The sequence below is a fragment of the Rhinoderma darwinii genome, chromosome 8 (assembly GCF_050947455.1).
Source record: "Rhinoderma darwinii isolate aRhiDar2 chromosome 8, aRhiDar2.hap1, whole genome shotgun sequence".
NCBI classification, from domain to species: Eukaryota; Metazoa; Chordata; class Amphibia; order Anura; family Rhinodermatidae; genus Rhinoderma; species Rhinoderma darwinii.
The window spans coordinates 8,609,970-8,625,765 of NC_134694.1; the positions used below are offsets into that span (position 1 = coordinate 8,609,970).

General features: G+C 40.8%; 3 protein-coding genes across 3 annotated transcripts; 1 reads left to right on the top strand and 2 right to left on the bottom strand.

Moving 5' to 3' along the window:
* Positions 1-969: 969 nt before the first annotated feature.
* Positions 970-5,038, bottom strand: LOC142658957 (olfactory receptor 10C1-like). The gene is made up of 3 exons (XM_075834562.1): positions 4,838-5,038; positions 3,218-3,305; positions 970-1,940 (listed from the first exon to the last, which is right to left on the bottom strand). Exons 1-3 carry the CDS (start codon positions 5,036-5,038, stop codon positions 970-972), a joined length of 1,260 nt encoding a protein of 419 aa, XP_075690677.1.
* A 3,359-nt stretch (positions 5,039-8,397) lies between these two features.
* On the top strand, positions 8,398-9,339 carry LOC142658958 (olfactory receptor 1Q1-like). Its single transcript, XM_075834563.1, has one exon. The coding sequence runs from the start codon at positions 8,398-8,400 to the stop codon at positions 9,337-9,339; it is 942 nt and encodes a 313-aa protein (XP_075690678.1).
* A 3,462-nt stretch (positions 9,340-12,801) lies between these two features.
* On the bottom strand, positions 12,802-13,743 carry LOC142658959 (olfactory receptor 5V1-like). The gene has a single exon (XM_075834564.1). The coding sequence runs from the start codon at positions 13,741-13,743 to the stop codon at positions 12,802-12,804; it is 942 nt and encodes a 313-aa protein (XP_075690679.1).
* Positions 13,744-15,796: the final 2,053 nt, after the last annotated feature.

Here is a 15,796-nt window from a genome sequence, read left to right on the forward strand (position 1 = left end):
GGAGTGAAGGAGTACTTCACTTTTTTGTTAGAAGGGCTCATCGAAAATAAGCTGATCACAGGGTGACCCGCTGTTGGGATCTTTAGGGATCAGCTGTAATCTGTGAGAAGTGTTCAATTTCCCTGCAGTGCCACCACAGGCAAAATGGAGTATTACATGATTTACATTGAAATCAATAAGCATGTAGTTCATGAACATTTTGAGTCCTCCAGATCGAGAGACACTCTTTGTAGATGCTCTCAGCTCTGGCTAATTAATGGAGGTCCCAAATGAGAAATTCCCCTCTATTAACTCAGAATGTTCTAAGAGGGTGTTTGACAATAGGTTTTCTTACTCAGAGGCTTTTATTCTCCAAAGGACCTCTAAAAAATCTGAGCTGAAACCTTATTGGTTGCTATGGTCAATTACTCCACTTTTTCCTTGCGCTAGTTTTGCACGAATATTTGTTTTACTCCAATATAGTTTAGACCTTGAGAACTGTATAAAAGTTTGAAATTTAAGAAATAAAAGAATAAAAAAATAAAATGTTTCCCTAGCTTCTTGTAAACTATACACAGACGTCTAGTTCCACCTTGACTAGTCAACCATCTCTAAAGCCCAACCCCGCTCTAGCATATCCACATACATAGTTATAAGACCCACTCATATCTTTGCAGAATCTTTATTGCGCCGCCACTTACTGTATTCTGGAGGCTTTGTCCCTTCAGGTTGCCTATCAACTTTGTCTTGGTTAACCACAATTTCCCTTTATAGAGCTATATAGGTGGAACACATGTAGGAAGTTCTATCTGCTATACAGTAGACTGTTTAGGTCCCTTCTGCTCAATGAGAAGATTGCCAAATAAAACTTGGATGTTCATGACATAGCCTACATTTCATCTGTCTTCTTCATGCTTCAATGTTCTAGGTAGGAGTCCCACAAAACAATACCGTGAATGTCAAACAATTTTTGATTAGGCCAATAAGGTTTTATTTTGTAGAGAAAATGTGAGGACGCTTCAGTATCCTTAGAAATGAAGCCTTTACTTCCTGGTTTCTTAAACTATAGATAAGAGGGTTTAGCATTGGCGTCACCACACTGTAGAAGAGAGACAGGAAACGGTCAGTCTCTAGAGAATATAGGGATCGGGGCCGAAGGTACATGAAAGAAGCTGTGCCATAGAAAAGAGTGACGGAAGTTAGGTGAGATATACAAGTGGAATAGGCTTTTCCACGGTTCTCCACACTGGTCATTTTCAGTAGAGTTGAGATAATTTGGGTGTAGGATCCAAGAATTAGAAGGAAAGGTGTCAGAAGAATGGCAACACATACGCTGAAAATGGCAATCTCATTCAGGTATGTTTCGGAGCATGCTAGCTTCAGGACTGGAGGTATGTCACAAAAAAAGTGATCAATGACATTCGGACCACAGTAGGGCAGGCTGAAGATAAACGTTGTCTGCCCCATGGAAAGTAGGGCGCCAGACAACCATGAAAATGCAGAAAGATGACAACAGTTCTTAGCACTCATAACCAAACTATAATGAAGAGGTCTACAAATAGCGTTGAAACGGTCAAAGGCCATGACGGCCAGAAGAAGACATTCAGTGGTTCCCAATGACAAGAAGAAGAACATCTGAATGGCACAGCCAATAAATGAGATTTTCTTGTCCTTCGAGAGGAGATTTATTAGTATTTTTGGCATGGTGACCGAAGAGTAGACTATCTCCAAGATGGACAAGTTACATAAGAAGAAATACATTGGAGAGTGTAGAGCAAGATCTGAATGCACAATATATACAACTGCTCCATTACCAATCAGAGTGGCCAGGTAAACAAAGAGGAGGAAGAAGAAAATGGGAAGACAGACATCTGTGAAGGCTGAGAAGCCAAGAATGATAAAGTTGGTCACAGTGGTTTGGTTCATCCTCAACCTTCCTCCTGCTAGAGAAACAACATAATCTTAGACTGAGACATATCAGATCATGCATAAAGTCTGGCACATGGACCGTAGTGATAAGTCAATTATTGTTCAATGTCGTTCTTGGTCTCTTCGAAATTCCACCATTGAATAAAATGGTGACCACCAACTAGAGAAACCTACTAAAAGTGTACTTTGTTTCAGTATAGTTTTGGAATGGTATTAAAAAGATTGGGAATGAAAAACCCCTTGTATAGCGTTGGCCGGCCAGAAAAAATTATTCTGAGAGCCAATCCTACAGCTATACTGAACATACACATGTCCTCTTTTAACTGCAATCCTAAATATATAGGTTATTTGTGAAACCATCCATAAGAAATAGACCCTAGTGTCAAGTGCTAAGGTCCAAAGTCACATCCAAATGGGGTTGTCTTTTTCCAAAACTTTTTGAGCCTTGTTTTTCTAGGCGCCAATTATTACGTGTAAGGACCTGGGACGGAAATGTATCATGTGACTCTATATCTATGCTGGGAATTCGGAGCTCTGTATGTGAAAGACAGAACTCTGACGTCTATAAAGATACATTAAAATCCAAAAATGACATCATGTTAAAATGTGGAAGTTCAATTTAACGTATTATTGATCACAAATGAAGGTAGCAGAACTGAATGTAGTAGGATCACCTGAAGTGGAAAACCACCTAACACATCATGATATCACCATGAGTCATGCCGCTTCACTCAGCTCTGCTACAAATTTATATTAATATATTGTGCCTGCAATACATTGTACACATAAATTAACACCATGTAGACATTTCCGAATTAAGTCACTGCCTTAGACGAACAGATATAATGAAGAGTCACCCACCTCCAGCATTATTACATACTGTCGATGTCCGGCCATAATACACTCTCTATTTGTAGACATTGGATTCCTATTAGGAATATGGTAGGTCTCTCTCGTGAGTATAACGGGACATTTTGCCTCAATTTAACATATCCCATAAGAATTACTTTATTTTTTCTTACTCTATTGAGACCAATTAATATAAGTGGAAAAGTGAAGCTCTAAATGTAATAAACATTATATATTTTCAGCAAATCTAACATCCGACATCTTTGTATCTTATTTTTATCTCATATTTTTGCTTGGTTTTCTGTTATTTTTACTCACACTGCATCAGTGATAGATTTAGGGGGGCATGGCGATGGAGGCAATCACCCCCCCCCCCCCCTGACGAATTTTCCAATTTTTTTAATCGGTCTCAATTTATTAATTTATCCAACAGATAGCAGCCTATTCCAAATATACTTACCTGTCTCACTCCCAGGTTCCTCTTCAGCTCCGGGAGCCGTCGCTTTGGTCCTGACTTTGGTCCAGACCACTTGGAGCTGAAGAGGAGCCTGGGTGTGGGGAACCAGGAGCAGAGGGTTTTATCTGGGCTCTAAATATTTTTTCCCTCTCTGGTCTGGGTTCTGATTAATTTTGGGGATACAATCTGGGGTCTGATTTATTTAGAGGGTCTAAGCTGGGTTCTAAATAATAAGGAATCTGGTCTAAAGCCTTATCAATTTAGGGGTTTTGAACTGGGTGTTGCTATAGAGGCTGGAGAGGACTGCATAAATGAGGGGCCAAAGGTATCTCGGCAGAAAACTCTGCAGAGGTCAGGAGAAGTTTCCACGGTGGTCTCGGATGGAGAAGAAAAGGAAAGAGAACATCTACAATCAGAGTAGATGTCACCTGTGAGTCACTGGATTTATAGAGAAGCTTCACCTCTCCTGACAGGTCTGTTATAGGAAATCATTGTATTTCCCATGTGATAACAATTCTGTAGCATCTTTACTTAGAACTCTGTGTTGTGATGTTCCTCTGTTGTGACGCTCCTCTGTTATTCCTCCTGGAAATGTATGAATAAGGCCTGGCCTATATGGAGACTTTTGTAATGTAACTAAGCTACAGCTGTCACTTGATAAATAAACTTAAAGGACAACAGAGGCACTGGTTAGAACATACCACAAATAGATTCTCCACAACCTCACATATGAATCTGATGAACCCTCTTGGGAAAAACATTTTTTTAGGAAGGTCTCCCCTTTTACCATACCCTGGAAAGGGTAGTGTTCCTTCCCTATATAGAAAGTAGGCCAATGGTAAAAAAAATCGACTGTGGGTCTATGTTCTGAATTCTGAGAAGAACATATGAAGTGGAAGTGTTCTCCATAGCTGGGTGGGACATTAGATTCATGTCTTACTGTAGGTCCTACAGTATATACCTCAGATGGAAACACAGACGCAAGTGTGAACACTGCCTAACCCTACCGATCCTACTAAGTAAAGTTGGAAAACATAGACTCTAATGACTGTCTACAGGCAAAAAGTTTCCTTCTTCTAGAAGTCCATTTTGATACTTGGGTCTCATTGACTTTAGAGGAGTTTCCAGGATTAGGAAAAGGGTTCTGATTTTTTTCTAGTAATAGCACCACTCATGTCTATGGGCCATTACTAGTATTACATCTCATCCCCATTTAAGTGAATAGGACTGAGATTCAATACTAGACACAGTCTGTGTACAAGAGTGGAGCTGTTCTGGGAAAAAAGCAGACCCTTTTATTTTATTTAAACTTCGTCTAGATCAATATTTAAATATACAGCACAGATAATATTAAAATTTAGAATTTTATTTTTCCCATTATGGAATAGCAAAAACAATCGAGAGGCAAGAGATACACAATAAATGTGAAAAACTTAAATTCTCCCATGGTGACTGAATTCATCCTTTCAACATTTGCCGATTTCCACAATTACCAGCTTGGACTCTTCATAGTATTTCTCCTCATTTTGATCATCGCCACAACAGGAAACCTGACGATCATTATCTTAACCTCCTCAGACCCTCAGGTACAAGCCCCAACGTCCTTCTCCTTGGTCAACTTGCCTGTCCTTGGTAAAAGTTCCTCAAATCCCTTCTTTCCTTCCTTCTGGAACTTAATAAAAGGATCATATTATTAGGTGGATGTATGGCCCAAATGTACTCCTTTTGATTTGTGCCAACGTTGAGGACTTCTTGAATGCCGTCCTGGTTTATGATCGACAGCAAATCCAATTCTAGATACCACCTTGATATCAAGACCCCCATACTGTAGGTCCGACCCGATCAATCATTACTTGTGTAACATGGTGCCTCTCTTTATATCTTTATACTCTCCTGCTAAGAAACCACCATTAATGAACTGGTCATCTTGACTGAAGGATCTATTGTGGTCCCTTTCTGTTCATCATAGCCTCCTATGTCCATATTGTGTTTGCAATCCTAAAAAAAACATTCTGCTGAAGGATGGAGAAAAGTTTTCTCCACCTGCTCTTCCCAACTGGCAGTGGTGACATTTTATTTCGGGACAATATTGTTCATGTACTTTCGCCCCTCGTCTAGCTACTCATTGACCAAGGTCAGGATAGCTAGTGTGATGCACACCACTCTTGCCACCATGTTGAACCCTTCCATCTACACTTTGAGGAACAAAGATGTTCAGCAGGCTTCAAGGAAGCTCTTCGCCAGGATGATCTCCCTCTACCTGCCCCCGTTTCACGGCGATCAGCCCTGTTCGTTCCTGCAGCGCATATGCAAATACATCAATAACTTGACAACTGAGCAGTCTCCACTTCCCAGTGTCAATGGAGCGTGAACCTATGCCGGCTGGGTGGTAGAGTCACCTTCAGATGGATTTTAAAGCCACATATTTAATTTTTAATATGACCCATCAATATAATCATTATCTCAACATTAAGCCAAGAATTGCATATGATAATAAGTCTCCCCTGAATTGCTCATATTTCCAATTATCATGGTTAATTTTTAGCATTTTTACACATCTATTCTTCAGAGATCAATCAACTTGTCCCAAAAGAACGGCGCCAAGAGAATGCAACGCTATCTCCACTGATAAAATGTAGGTGATAAACCGAGACCCTGGTTCCTGCTCGCTCAAAGATAGGCAGATGCAGGTGAGTCTGTCATTGGGAGACATTACAGCTAAATGTTGTGTGGCAACCACAGTGCCTGTACCGTGTGGCATCAGGAAAGTGATGACCCCAGTCCTGAGGAATGTACGACAGCCAGAACATTCTTTTCCATTTCTTAATTTGGCCATGGTACCAGAGTCCATGATGTATGGTGCGCATTGTCTAGTAAAATATTATGTATCACACACAGTCAGGTCGATACACTGAGTAAGAGATTTATTACCTTTTCTACATTAAAAAAGCACCAACAGAATTGTAGCAGGACAGTCCTAGATAGTCCTCTATGCTACACCTGCTCCCTGGCAGAAGTGATCAGTCATAGACTTCTTGTTCTTCACTTACAGAGGTACTGTTGCTAGTACTGGTATGAGGGCATAATGGCCGACTGGCACGGCTATGGGTCATGGTTGCTGCCATTGTTATGAGTCAGTCTAGCAAGCTGGCACTGTTTAAGGTCATTCTGGTTGGTTGGCTGGTTCTTGTATGGCTTACTGTGGCTGGCTGGCACTGCTATGGGTCACTGTGTTTGGCTGGTTCTGTGTTGGGGTGCTGTGACTGTCTGATAATGCATTGTGGACACTGGGAAAGGGGAAAAAGCAGTAAATATTTGGACCTATCCCATTTTCCTCTTAAATGAGGTGATATACACTGGTCAGTCAGAACATCACAACCACCTGCCTAATATTATGTAGGTCCCTTTGTGCTGCTAAAACAGCTTTGATTCTTTTGAGGCATGGACTCTACAAGACCTCTGAAGGTTCCTGTGGCATCTGGCACAAGACGTAAGCAGCAAATCCTATAAGTTGTGAGGTGCGGCCTTCATGGATCAGACTTGTTTTTCCAGCACATCCCACAGATGATTGATCAGGGTAATTTAGAGACAAGTAGATACCTTGAACTCTTTGTCATGCTCCTCGGACCATTCGTGAATTTTTTTTGCAGTGTGGCGTGGGCATTATTCTGCCGAAAGAGGGCACTGCCATTAGGGAATACCACTACCATAAAGACCGGCCCCCTAACCCCACAAGACCGGTTGTTCTGGAGATGCTCTGACCCAGCCGTCTAGACTTTAATATTCGGCCCTTGTCACAGTCGCTCAGATCCTTACACTTGCCCATTTTTTTGCTGGCTGTTCACTTACAGCCTAATATATCCCCCCCCCCCCCTTGTCAGACGCCATTGTAACCAGATCATCAATGTCATTCACTTCACCTGTCAGTGGTTTTAATGTTATGACTGATGGGTATCCATATTGATAACAATAAATTGTCTTTTTAGAGAGCTGCTGTTAAGGTCCAGTGGGCGCTGCAGTGATTAAACAGGGAAACTGAACCTTTTAGTTGGACTCCCGAGTCTAGGTAACACATAGTGGTCGATTCATATGGGAATTGGTGGATGTCGTAAAGTTTCAACTAGGAGTTTGGGCATCTATTTGGGTACCAAGTGAATTTTCATAGCAGCTCAGTGTTGCCATGCCAGTGGCCATCATAAGTTGGTATCATTTGTGGCTTCTTGTTGGTTACAATATATGGCTTGTTGAATTCATAGGTAACATGCAATCCATGCAGCTATATCACAAGCTCTTTGTCAAAGAAGTCCAGTACAAAAATCTCAGAGCAGCTCCGAAAAGGTGTTTTGAGACTCCACTCAATGCCAAAGCCTCTTTGCTTTAGTTATTGGTGCGGAAGACATGCTAGGTTTCGGTGACATCCCCCAACATAGTATGGGGATATAGCCTACCGGAACACCAGACTATTCCCCAGTGGATCCAGGTTCTGACAATAATACATCCCAGACCATGAGGTTTAGCTGAGGGTTAACCCACCTCAAGTAAACAATGGGGACTTACTGTTGTGGTTCATCACTTTCTTTGGGGTAATTTTTTTAAATAATCTATGAATCCTTAGTGAACACTGTATGAAATCCTAAAAAAAAGTTTTTTATGAGGAGGATGAGCAAATTAAATACTTCTGGTGAACCCAAAGTACTCCAAGTCCAACTCTGCGAAAGGTCGTAACATTACTTAGATCTGACAAATGTTGTTTGTTCCCTACATGATATAGGTGGGCAACAGCTGCCAGCACCTCCAACATATTACAGCCAACAATAGGACATTTGGTTGATGGCTCTATACATGCACCAGTGCATTATGCCCAGATGAATCCCAGATATCCACACGGTATCCAACTGAGGCAGGAATTTTGGGTGCTGTTCATATAAATTGGAGCTCGAAACTATGACTTATATATAGATTATTGTAACATGTGGGCAGATTGAAGGTTATCCCCAACCAAAATGTCTAACCCATCCCATATTTTTGAGGGACCTGATCCAGAGGACCATTATGATAAATTTTATGTTATTGTTCTATTCCAATATCATGAAAATTGGGTTTTGATGAGCAAATCATAATTTTAATTTTTAATTGCCATTCTCTTTCATTGCCTAAGAAATATAAGCGCAAACCCAAGAGATATGGAGACCATCAACTCTTCATCGGTGACGGAGTTCATACTCTCCACATTTGCTGATCTCCATGATTACCAGCTTGAGCTCTTTGTGGTATTCTTTTCCATCTTGACCATTAGCATAACAGGAAACTTGGCAATCATTACGCTAATATTCTCTGACCCTCATCTCCAAGCCCCAATGTACTTCTTCCTGGCTAACCTGTCATTTGTAGACATCTGCCTGTCCTTGGTGACAGTTCCTCAAATGTTGAAGAATTTCTTGATAGATCTGAAGAGAAGAGTCATATTGTTTGGTGGCTGTATGACCCAAATCTACTTCTTTTTGACATTTGCCAACGTTGAGGACTTCTTGCTTGCCGTCATGGCTTATGATCGATACGTAGCCATCTGTGACCCTCTCCATTATGTTCTGGTAATGAATCGAAGACTAAGTGCCCAACTTGTTGCCATATGTTGGATACTGTCTACAGCAAATGCAATTCTACATACTACCTTGACATCAAGACTCTCATATTGTGAGTCCAACCAGATCAACCATTACTTGTGTGACATGGTGCCTCTCTTTAAACTCTCCTGCTCAGACACCACCATTAATGAACTGGTCATCTTCACTGAAGGATCCATTGTGGTCGCTGGTCCTTTTCTGTTCATCATAGCCTCCTATGTCCGCATTATTTTTGCCATTCTCAAAATCCGTTCTGCTGAAGGAAGGAGAAAAGTTTTCTCCACCTGCTCTTCCCACCTGGCAGTGGTGACATTTTACTTTGGGACAATATTGTTTATGTACTTTCGCCCTTCATCTAGCTACTCTTTGACCAAAGACAGGGTAGCTAGTGTGATGTACACTACTCTTGCTCCCATGTTAAACCCTTTTATATACACTTTGAGGAACAAGGATGTTCAGCAGGCTTCGAGGAAGCTCTTCAGCAGAATAAGTCATGCATGACAGAATGAACCATTCTCATGTTAACTGTGTCTACATATGCTATGGTGAATTTGGAGATCTGGAGCCCTAGCTCAATTTGGCTCAATACCCTTTCCAATAACTCTGGTGGAAATTTGTAGGGCTTTGCCTCTTTATAGGCACCCCAATGGTCGCTAACAAGGTGGAGAGGAAATGATTGAGCTTCACATCACCCTTTTGTCCTACAATGATCGAGGCTGAGATGTAGACATGAGCTGTTGTTAACCAGTACCAGGGGGGATTTAATATTTGCTATTGGGCTTCATTCTACTCTACATAGCCCAGATGCTATATAGAGAACTTGGCCAATATATCCGATCCTGAGATATCCGATCATTTGTTGGAATGCCGAAACTCTTTGTCTATGGTCTAAGAAGATTATGACCAGTCATGTAGGTCAATGGTCTGGTGGCTGCAACCTTCCCAATTGAATGTATACTGGCCAAGAGGTGGACAAACATACCCAATCCATCCCCATTGAAGTCAATGAGACTACAACCCAATGAGTACTATTTTTCTCAACTTGCCCATCGATTTCTTTAGAAAATGCCAACGTTAAAAAGTACCCAATGAAGTACCATCTTGGCTTTAACACTAAGTACAAGTATATCTAGGCAGAGCAACTATTAGTAGGCTTCTTAACTGGACTGCCCCCTACAGTTTGCCTCCTATGTTTATAGTAACTGCCAACCTACCATCACTCTCTTTGCTCCTGGCAGCCTCTGTGAACACCCACATAGTTTTAAGAATTTCCAATCTAATGGGGGAATCAAACATTGGACCGAATGTGTGAAAATGGAGTAAAAGTGGCTTTATTACTCATAGAAACCCATTCTCTAATCAGCTGTTAGGACTAATGATTACATTTTTATACAAGATCTTTGCAATTGCTAATTATTGTGTTTCTTGTGTAGAGCTCTACAATTATGCAGGTAAATAAAGTCTATTTTGATAAAGTTCAGGGTTGTAAGTTGATGTCAAGAAAAATTCTTAAAATATTGCTACCAATTCTACTCAGTTTTCTCCATTCCGATGGACCGGCATTTTGTGGGGTACCGAAAAACTTGTTGACCATTGGTAAAAGTTTGGAAGAGTTTTGTTTGGGTTAACTTAGGGGCACACGGGAGACCACCTCATGTTTTAGGTACGGTAACAAGTCTTGAGCTGGAGATACACATTAGATCAAAGTGAGTCAACCCTCTAATATGTATAAGGGCCTTCCGAACTACCCCAGACGTCTCAAATGGATTTTAACATGCCCGATCCTCTGTTCCTCTGGGTGATAAGCCTCTGCCAGAGGGCGCTCATTCCGTTCTCCTCGTTGCACGCTTTGCATGTTTATGGTGATGTCGGGTTAAATATTTTTTTGGCCAAATGAGGATCAGCCTTAAATTTATTGCATGTGTATGGCCAGCTTTAAACCCTTCCCGCACAATGACGTATATGTACGTCATAGCAGGCGAGGGTGAGAGCATGAAGCAGGTTGTATATTATAACTCACACCTCGCTCTAATGACCGGGATCGGAGAGAGCTTCGATCCCGGCCATTTAACCTCTTTTGATGCCCCAGGTCTGCCATGTAAATGTACCATACACTGCTAGACATAAGTATCGCAGTGTATTGTACAAGCAATCAAATGATCACGATTAAGTCCCCTAGTGGGACCAAAAAAAAAAATGGAAAAATAAGTTTAAGAACGTTTTCAACAATATACAAAATAAAAATATTAAAAGTTCAAAAAACGCCATATAACATAAGCAAAAAAATAAACATAATTGGTATCGCCGCTTTTGTAACAAAGCAAAAAAAATTAAATAAAACGTTAATTATTCCCGACGGTCAAAGCAGTAAATCGCCAATTGTTGTTTTTTGGTCACCTTACCTCCACAAAAAAATGGAATCAAAAGTGATCAAATAGTCGTATGCATTGTGCCAATAAAAACTACAGCCTACAGCCAGAATGAAGCCCTCACACCGCTCCATCGACGGAAAAAAAATTAGGGGTCTTAGAATATGGCAACACAAAACTATTTTAAAAAAAATATATATTTTGTAAAAGTAATAAAACACATAAAAAAACGATATAAATTTTATATTAAGAATAAAGTTAACATGTAATTTTTACCGCATGCTTAACCCTGTGCCAACATTAGACGTAGGGTTATGTTATAGCCGGCAAGGGGAAGTATAGAGCAGGTTCATGGACTGAGCTCACGGACTGAGCTTGCTCCATACTAAGCAGGTGTCAGCTGATAGCCCTGATCCTGCTTGTTTTAATACCTTAGATACCACGGTCAACATTGACCACTGCATGTAATCTGTTAAAAAGAGGGGGTGGTCCCCTCCAACAGCCAATCAGCAATCTCAGTGTGCCTATGGTTGTCATGGCTTAGTGAAGGCCCCCAGGTTTGCCATCCTTCTGCTCCTTTTCAGCCCTTCCAGAAGCCTATAAAAACACAATATAATAGAATACACAATCGCTGGTTCAAGTCCACTAGCTGGACTTTAAAAAAAATAAAAAATAAATCATTTTTTCCCATTTTTGCCTGAATACAACGTAAAAATATAAAAATAAACATAATTGGTATCGCCACATCCTTAAGTCGGAACTATTACATTATATCGATATTTAACCCGCACGATGAATGCCGTAAAAAAATGCAGTTTTTTTGGTCACCCTGTCTTCCACAAAAAATTTAATAAGAAGTGATCAAAAGGCCTCATGTACCCTAAAATGGTACCAATAAAATGTACAGCTCACCCCGCAAAAAAACAAGCCCGCACACTGTTAAAAAAAAGTTATGGCAAAGTTATGGTAAAACATAAAAAATATATATAAATTTGGTATCGCTGTAATTTTATTGACCCGCAGAGTAAAGTTAACTTGCCATTTTTACTGCACAGTGAACGCCGTATAAACTAGCCAAAAAAAATGGAGAAATCACAGTGTTTTTCTTATTCTACTCCACAAATTAAAAAAAATCCCATTTTCCAGTACATTATATAGTATAATAATTGGTGTTGTGAAAACCTCAACTCATCCCGCAAAAAGCTATGGCTGTATCGACGGAAAAATAAAAAAAATTATGGCTTTTGGAAGGCGGGGGAGGAAAAGACAAAAATTAAAAAACTAAATCTGGCCTGGTCCTTAAGAGGTTAATTAAAGTGAGTGTCCAGGTTGGAGAGGAGAGGTATCTGGTAAATGCAGGACCCTAGTATATGTATAAAACTTGGGGGGGGGGGTGACAACCTCTTATTCATTTTCATGTGATAAACAATCAGTTCATAAACATGTTTGTTCTCTTATCAAAGTGCCCACACGCCAAATAAAAAATGTACGTTCTTCTAATTTCTACAACATAAACATGGCATTTATTGATTCTATTTAATCATTGATTGACCTTTTTATGTTCACATTTATCAAACACCGCACCCGTCACCCCTCAAGTCAATCTCTTCAACACCAAAAAGTTTCTTATTGAACGCTTCACATCTTTGTTCCTCAAGCTGTAGATGATGGGGTTCAAGACTGGGATGGCCATACAGTACATAGCAGAGATAACACTATCGATTCTCCAGGAGACACTGGACGTCGGCCTTAAGTACATGAAGATGAGAGCTCCGTAATACATGATGACCACCGTGATGTGGGAGCTACAGGTAGAAAAGGTTTTTAACCTTCCCGACATGGATGGGATTCGTAGAATGGCTGAAACTATAAAGATATAGGTAACCAAAATAAAAGTCATGAACCCAATGCCAAATAATGAGGCCGACCCAGTGGTCAGCATCTTGTTGAGGGAAGTATCACTACAAGACAGTTGTAACAGAGGTTGGACCTCACAGTAGAGTCGGTCAATCTTGTTGAGACCACAGTAAGGCAAGAGAGATGTTGGGAGGGTTTGGATGATGGAGTTCAAGACACCGGTGAACCATGTGGTAGATGCCAATTGTAGACACATTGCTTGGTCCATGATAATCCCATACCTCAATGGGATACAGATGGCAACATACCGATCATAGGCCATGATGGCAAGTAGAATGCACTCAACAGTGGCGCAGAACGTGAAGAGATAAACCTGACAGATACAGGCCTGGAAGGAAATCAGATTACTTTTTCTTATTATGTTGTTGAGGATATTGGGTAACGTGACGGTTGTGTAGCACATCTCCAGTAAAGAAAGGTTGGCTAGGAAAAAGTACATGGGAGTATGAAGACGGGCATCTGAGACAATAGCTGTGAGGATAGCCAAGTTGCCAACTAACGTCATCAAATAAATACTCAAGAAGACCACAAAGGATACACAACGAAGCTGAGGGGTGTTAGGTAGACCCAGAAGAACAAATATGATGGTGGTGGTGTTGGTTGGGTTGATGGCCGCCATAGACTGGTCCCTGTGGAAAGTAGAAATGGATTGATAGTTTAGGTCTATCCTCAGAGTGGAAAAGGTTTAGTAGCAACTAAAAGCAAAGGAAACTTCAAGTAGATCAGTCGCCTTACTAGCAGCTGTAGCAACAGTGACACTTTACAAAACAAGAACGACGACACGTGAAAGAGTAGACATCATCATTGCACAAGGCCTTCACAAAGAATATGTCATAACGTGTAACCCCCCCGAGGGCTGATCTTGGGGGCCCAGGAGTGTTTGCTTATATGTCCACATTTTATGTTTAATTACAAATGTCCAATCCCTTGAATATCAAACAGGCAAAAACAATAGATATGTTGCACCTCGCTGTAAGGCCTCGATCACACACACAGTTTTGTGCTCAGTTTTTGACTCAAAAATGGATCCAAAAGGAAGGAAAGGTATGAAGAAAAGACTGATGCATCTCCTTTCTTCTGTACCCACTACTGCGTTGGGCTAAAAATCGAAACCAAAAACTGCATTAAAACTGCTTGTGTGATCATGGCCTTATAGAGAGGTGTAACACATCTATATGTTGGGACTAATATGGATACAAAGACGAAAAAGCCATTGTTCTCTGAAGTCTGCCACCTACAGTAATTGATTGCAACAAGCTAATTGGTTTGAAGTCTGCTTCCTAGTTGTAGGCAGGGGACTGCTCCTAAGCAATAAGATGAAGAACGAAGGATTGGGGTCTGTCATATTTATGATTATTATGCTCATTAGCAATTTTATACCTTTCGGCTAATAAATGGTGGTCACTATTGACTGATTTGAACCCCTTTTTTTGTGTAATACACGTGAAATACACATCCTAGTTCTATTTGACCAGACTTGTCAAAAGTAAAATCCCCTTTAATTGTAATGTTTCTCATAATTTACTTGATAGAATATGGAGATATAGGTGGCACTAGAGAGACAAATTTCTTCCTTCTGGAGGAGAGCTAATTTGCATACTATTCCCAGGAATCATTGCATGTAAGACTTCCTATACCAGCTGGATCTCCGCAAGGTGAACCAGTACCTTCCCAGAACCTTTTGAGTTGTAACATACTGTCATCAGGGCTAGCCTATTACTCATCCTTTATTACATTTTTACAACAAAAAGCCTACCCTACCACTCAAGAAGCAAAGTCTTCCACAAACGGTTATATTGCACCCATATTTAACCATTTGTATTATTGATGAGGCCACAGCTAAAAGGGCAAATGCCCTGGTATCTCCACCATCAAGGGGCCTCCTTCCCCTTTTATGGACAAGTGATAGCAACTACAAGGCTCTGATGCCACAGACCCGGTACCTAAGCATTGTTGTCTGGGCACTGTATAAGCACTACTGGCATTCTGTGTCAGTACAGGGGTCTGGGCTTTCCGTCTCTGATATAGACAGTTGCATTCGGGTATGGTGCACCCCGTGGTGAACTTAAAAAAAATGTAGAATCATATTATGGAGGATAACAGGAATTATTTTTATCCTGTCCCAGCATAATGGATAAAATGTCGAATTATTGGTTGGTTGGTTGGTTGGTTGGTTGGTTGGTTGGTTGGTTTCTTCTTGTTTGATTGGATCCAAAATCTGCATCCTATCCAAAAACTTAAGGGCTCATTCAGACGAGCGTGTTCCTCGTCCGTGTGCTGTGTGTTGAAATAACTGACAGCCTCGGACCCATTCATTTCAATGGGGCTATTCACACATGCGTGATTGTTCACACATGCGTGTCTGTTATAATGTCCTATATTGGTGCACTGTTGCGCACCTACGCACTAATTGAAGTCTATGGGTGCATGAAAACCACAGACAGCACACGGACGACATCCGTGTGCTGTCCATGTTTCACGCATCAGTTACTAAAGAAATGCAGAGAAAGAAAAAAAGAAAGAAGAAAAAAAAAAAAAGAGGTGCTTGCACCGGCGTGAAAAACGCATGCACATGCAAAACACACTGATGCCAATACGCAAAGCACACTATTGGCACACGGACATGTAATGCCAAATAAACGCAGCATTTTTTACGCACGCAAATCAGACAT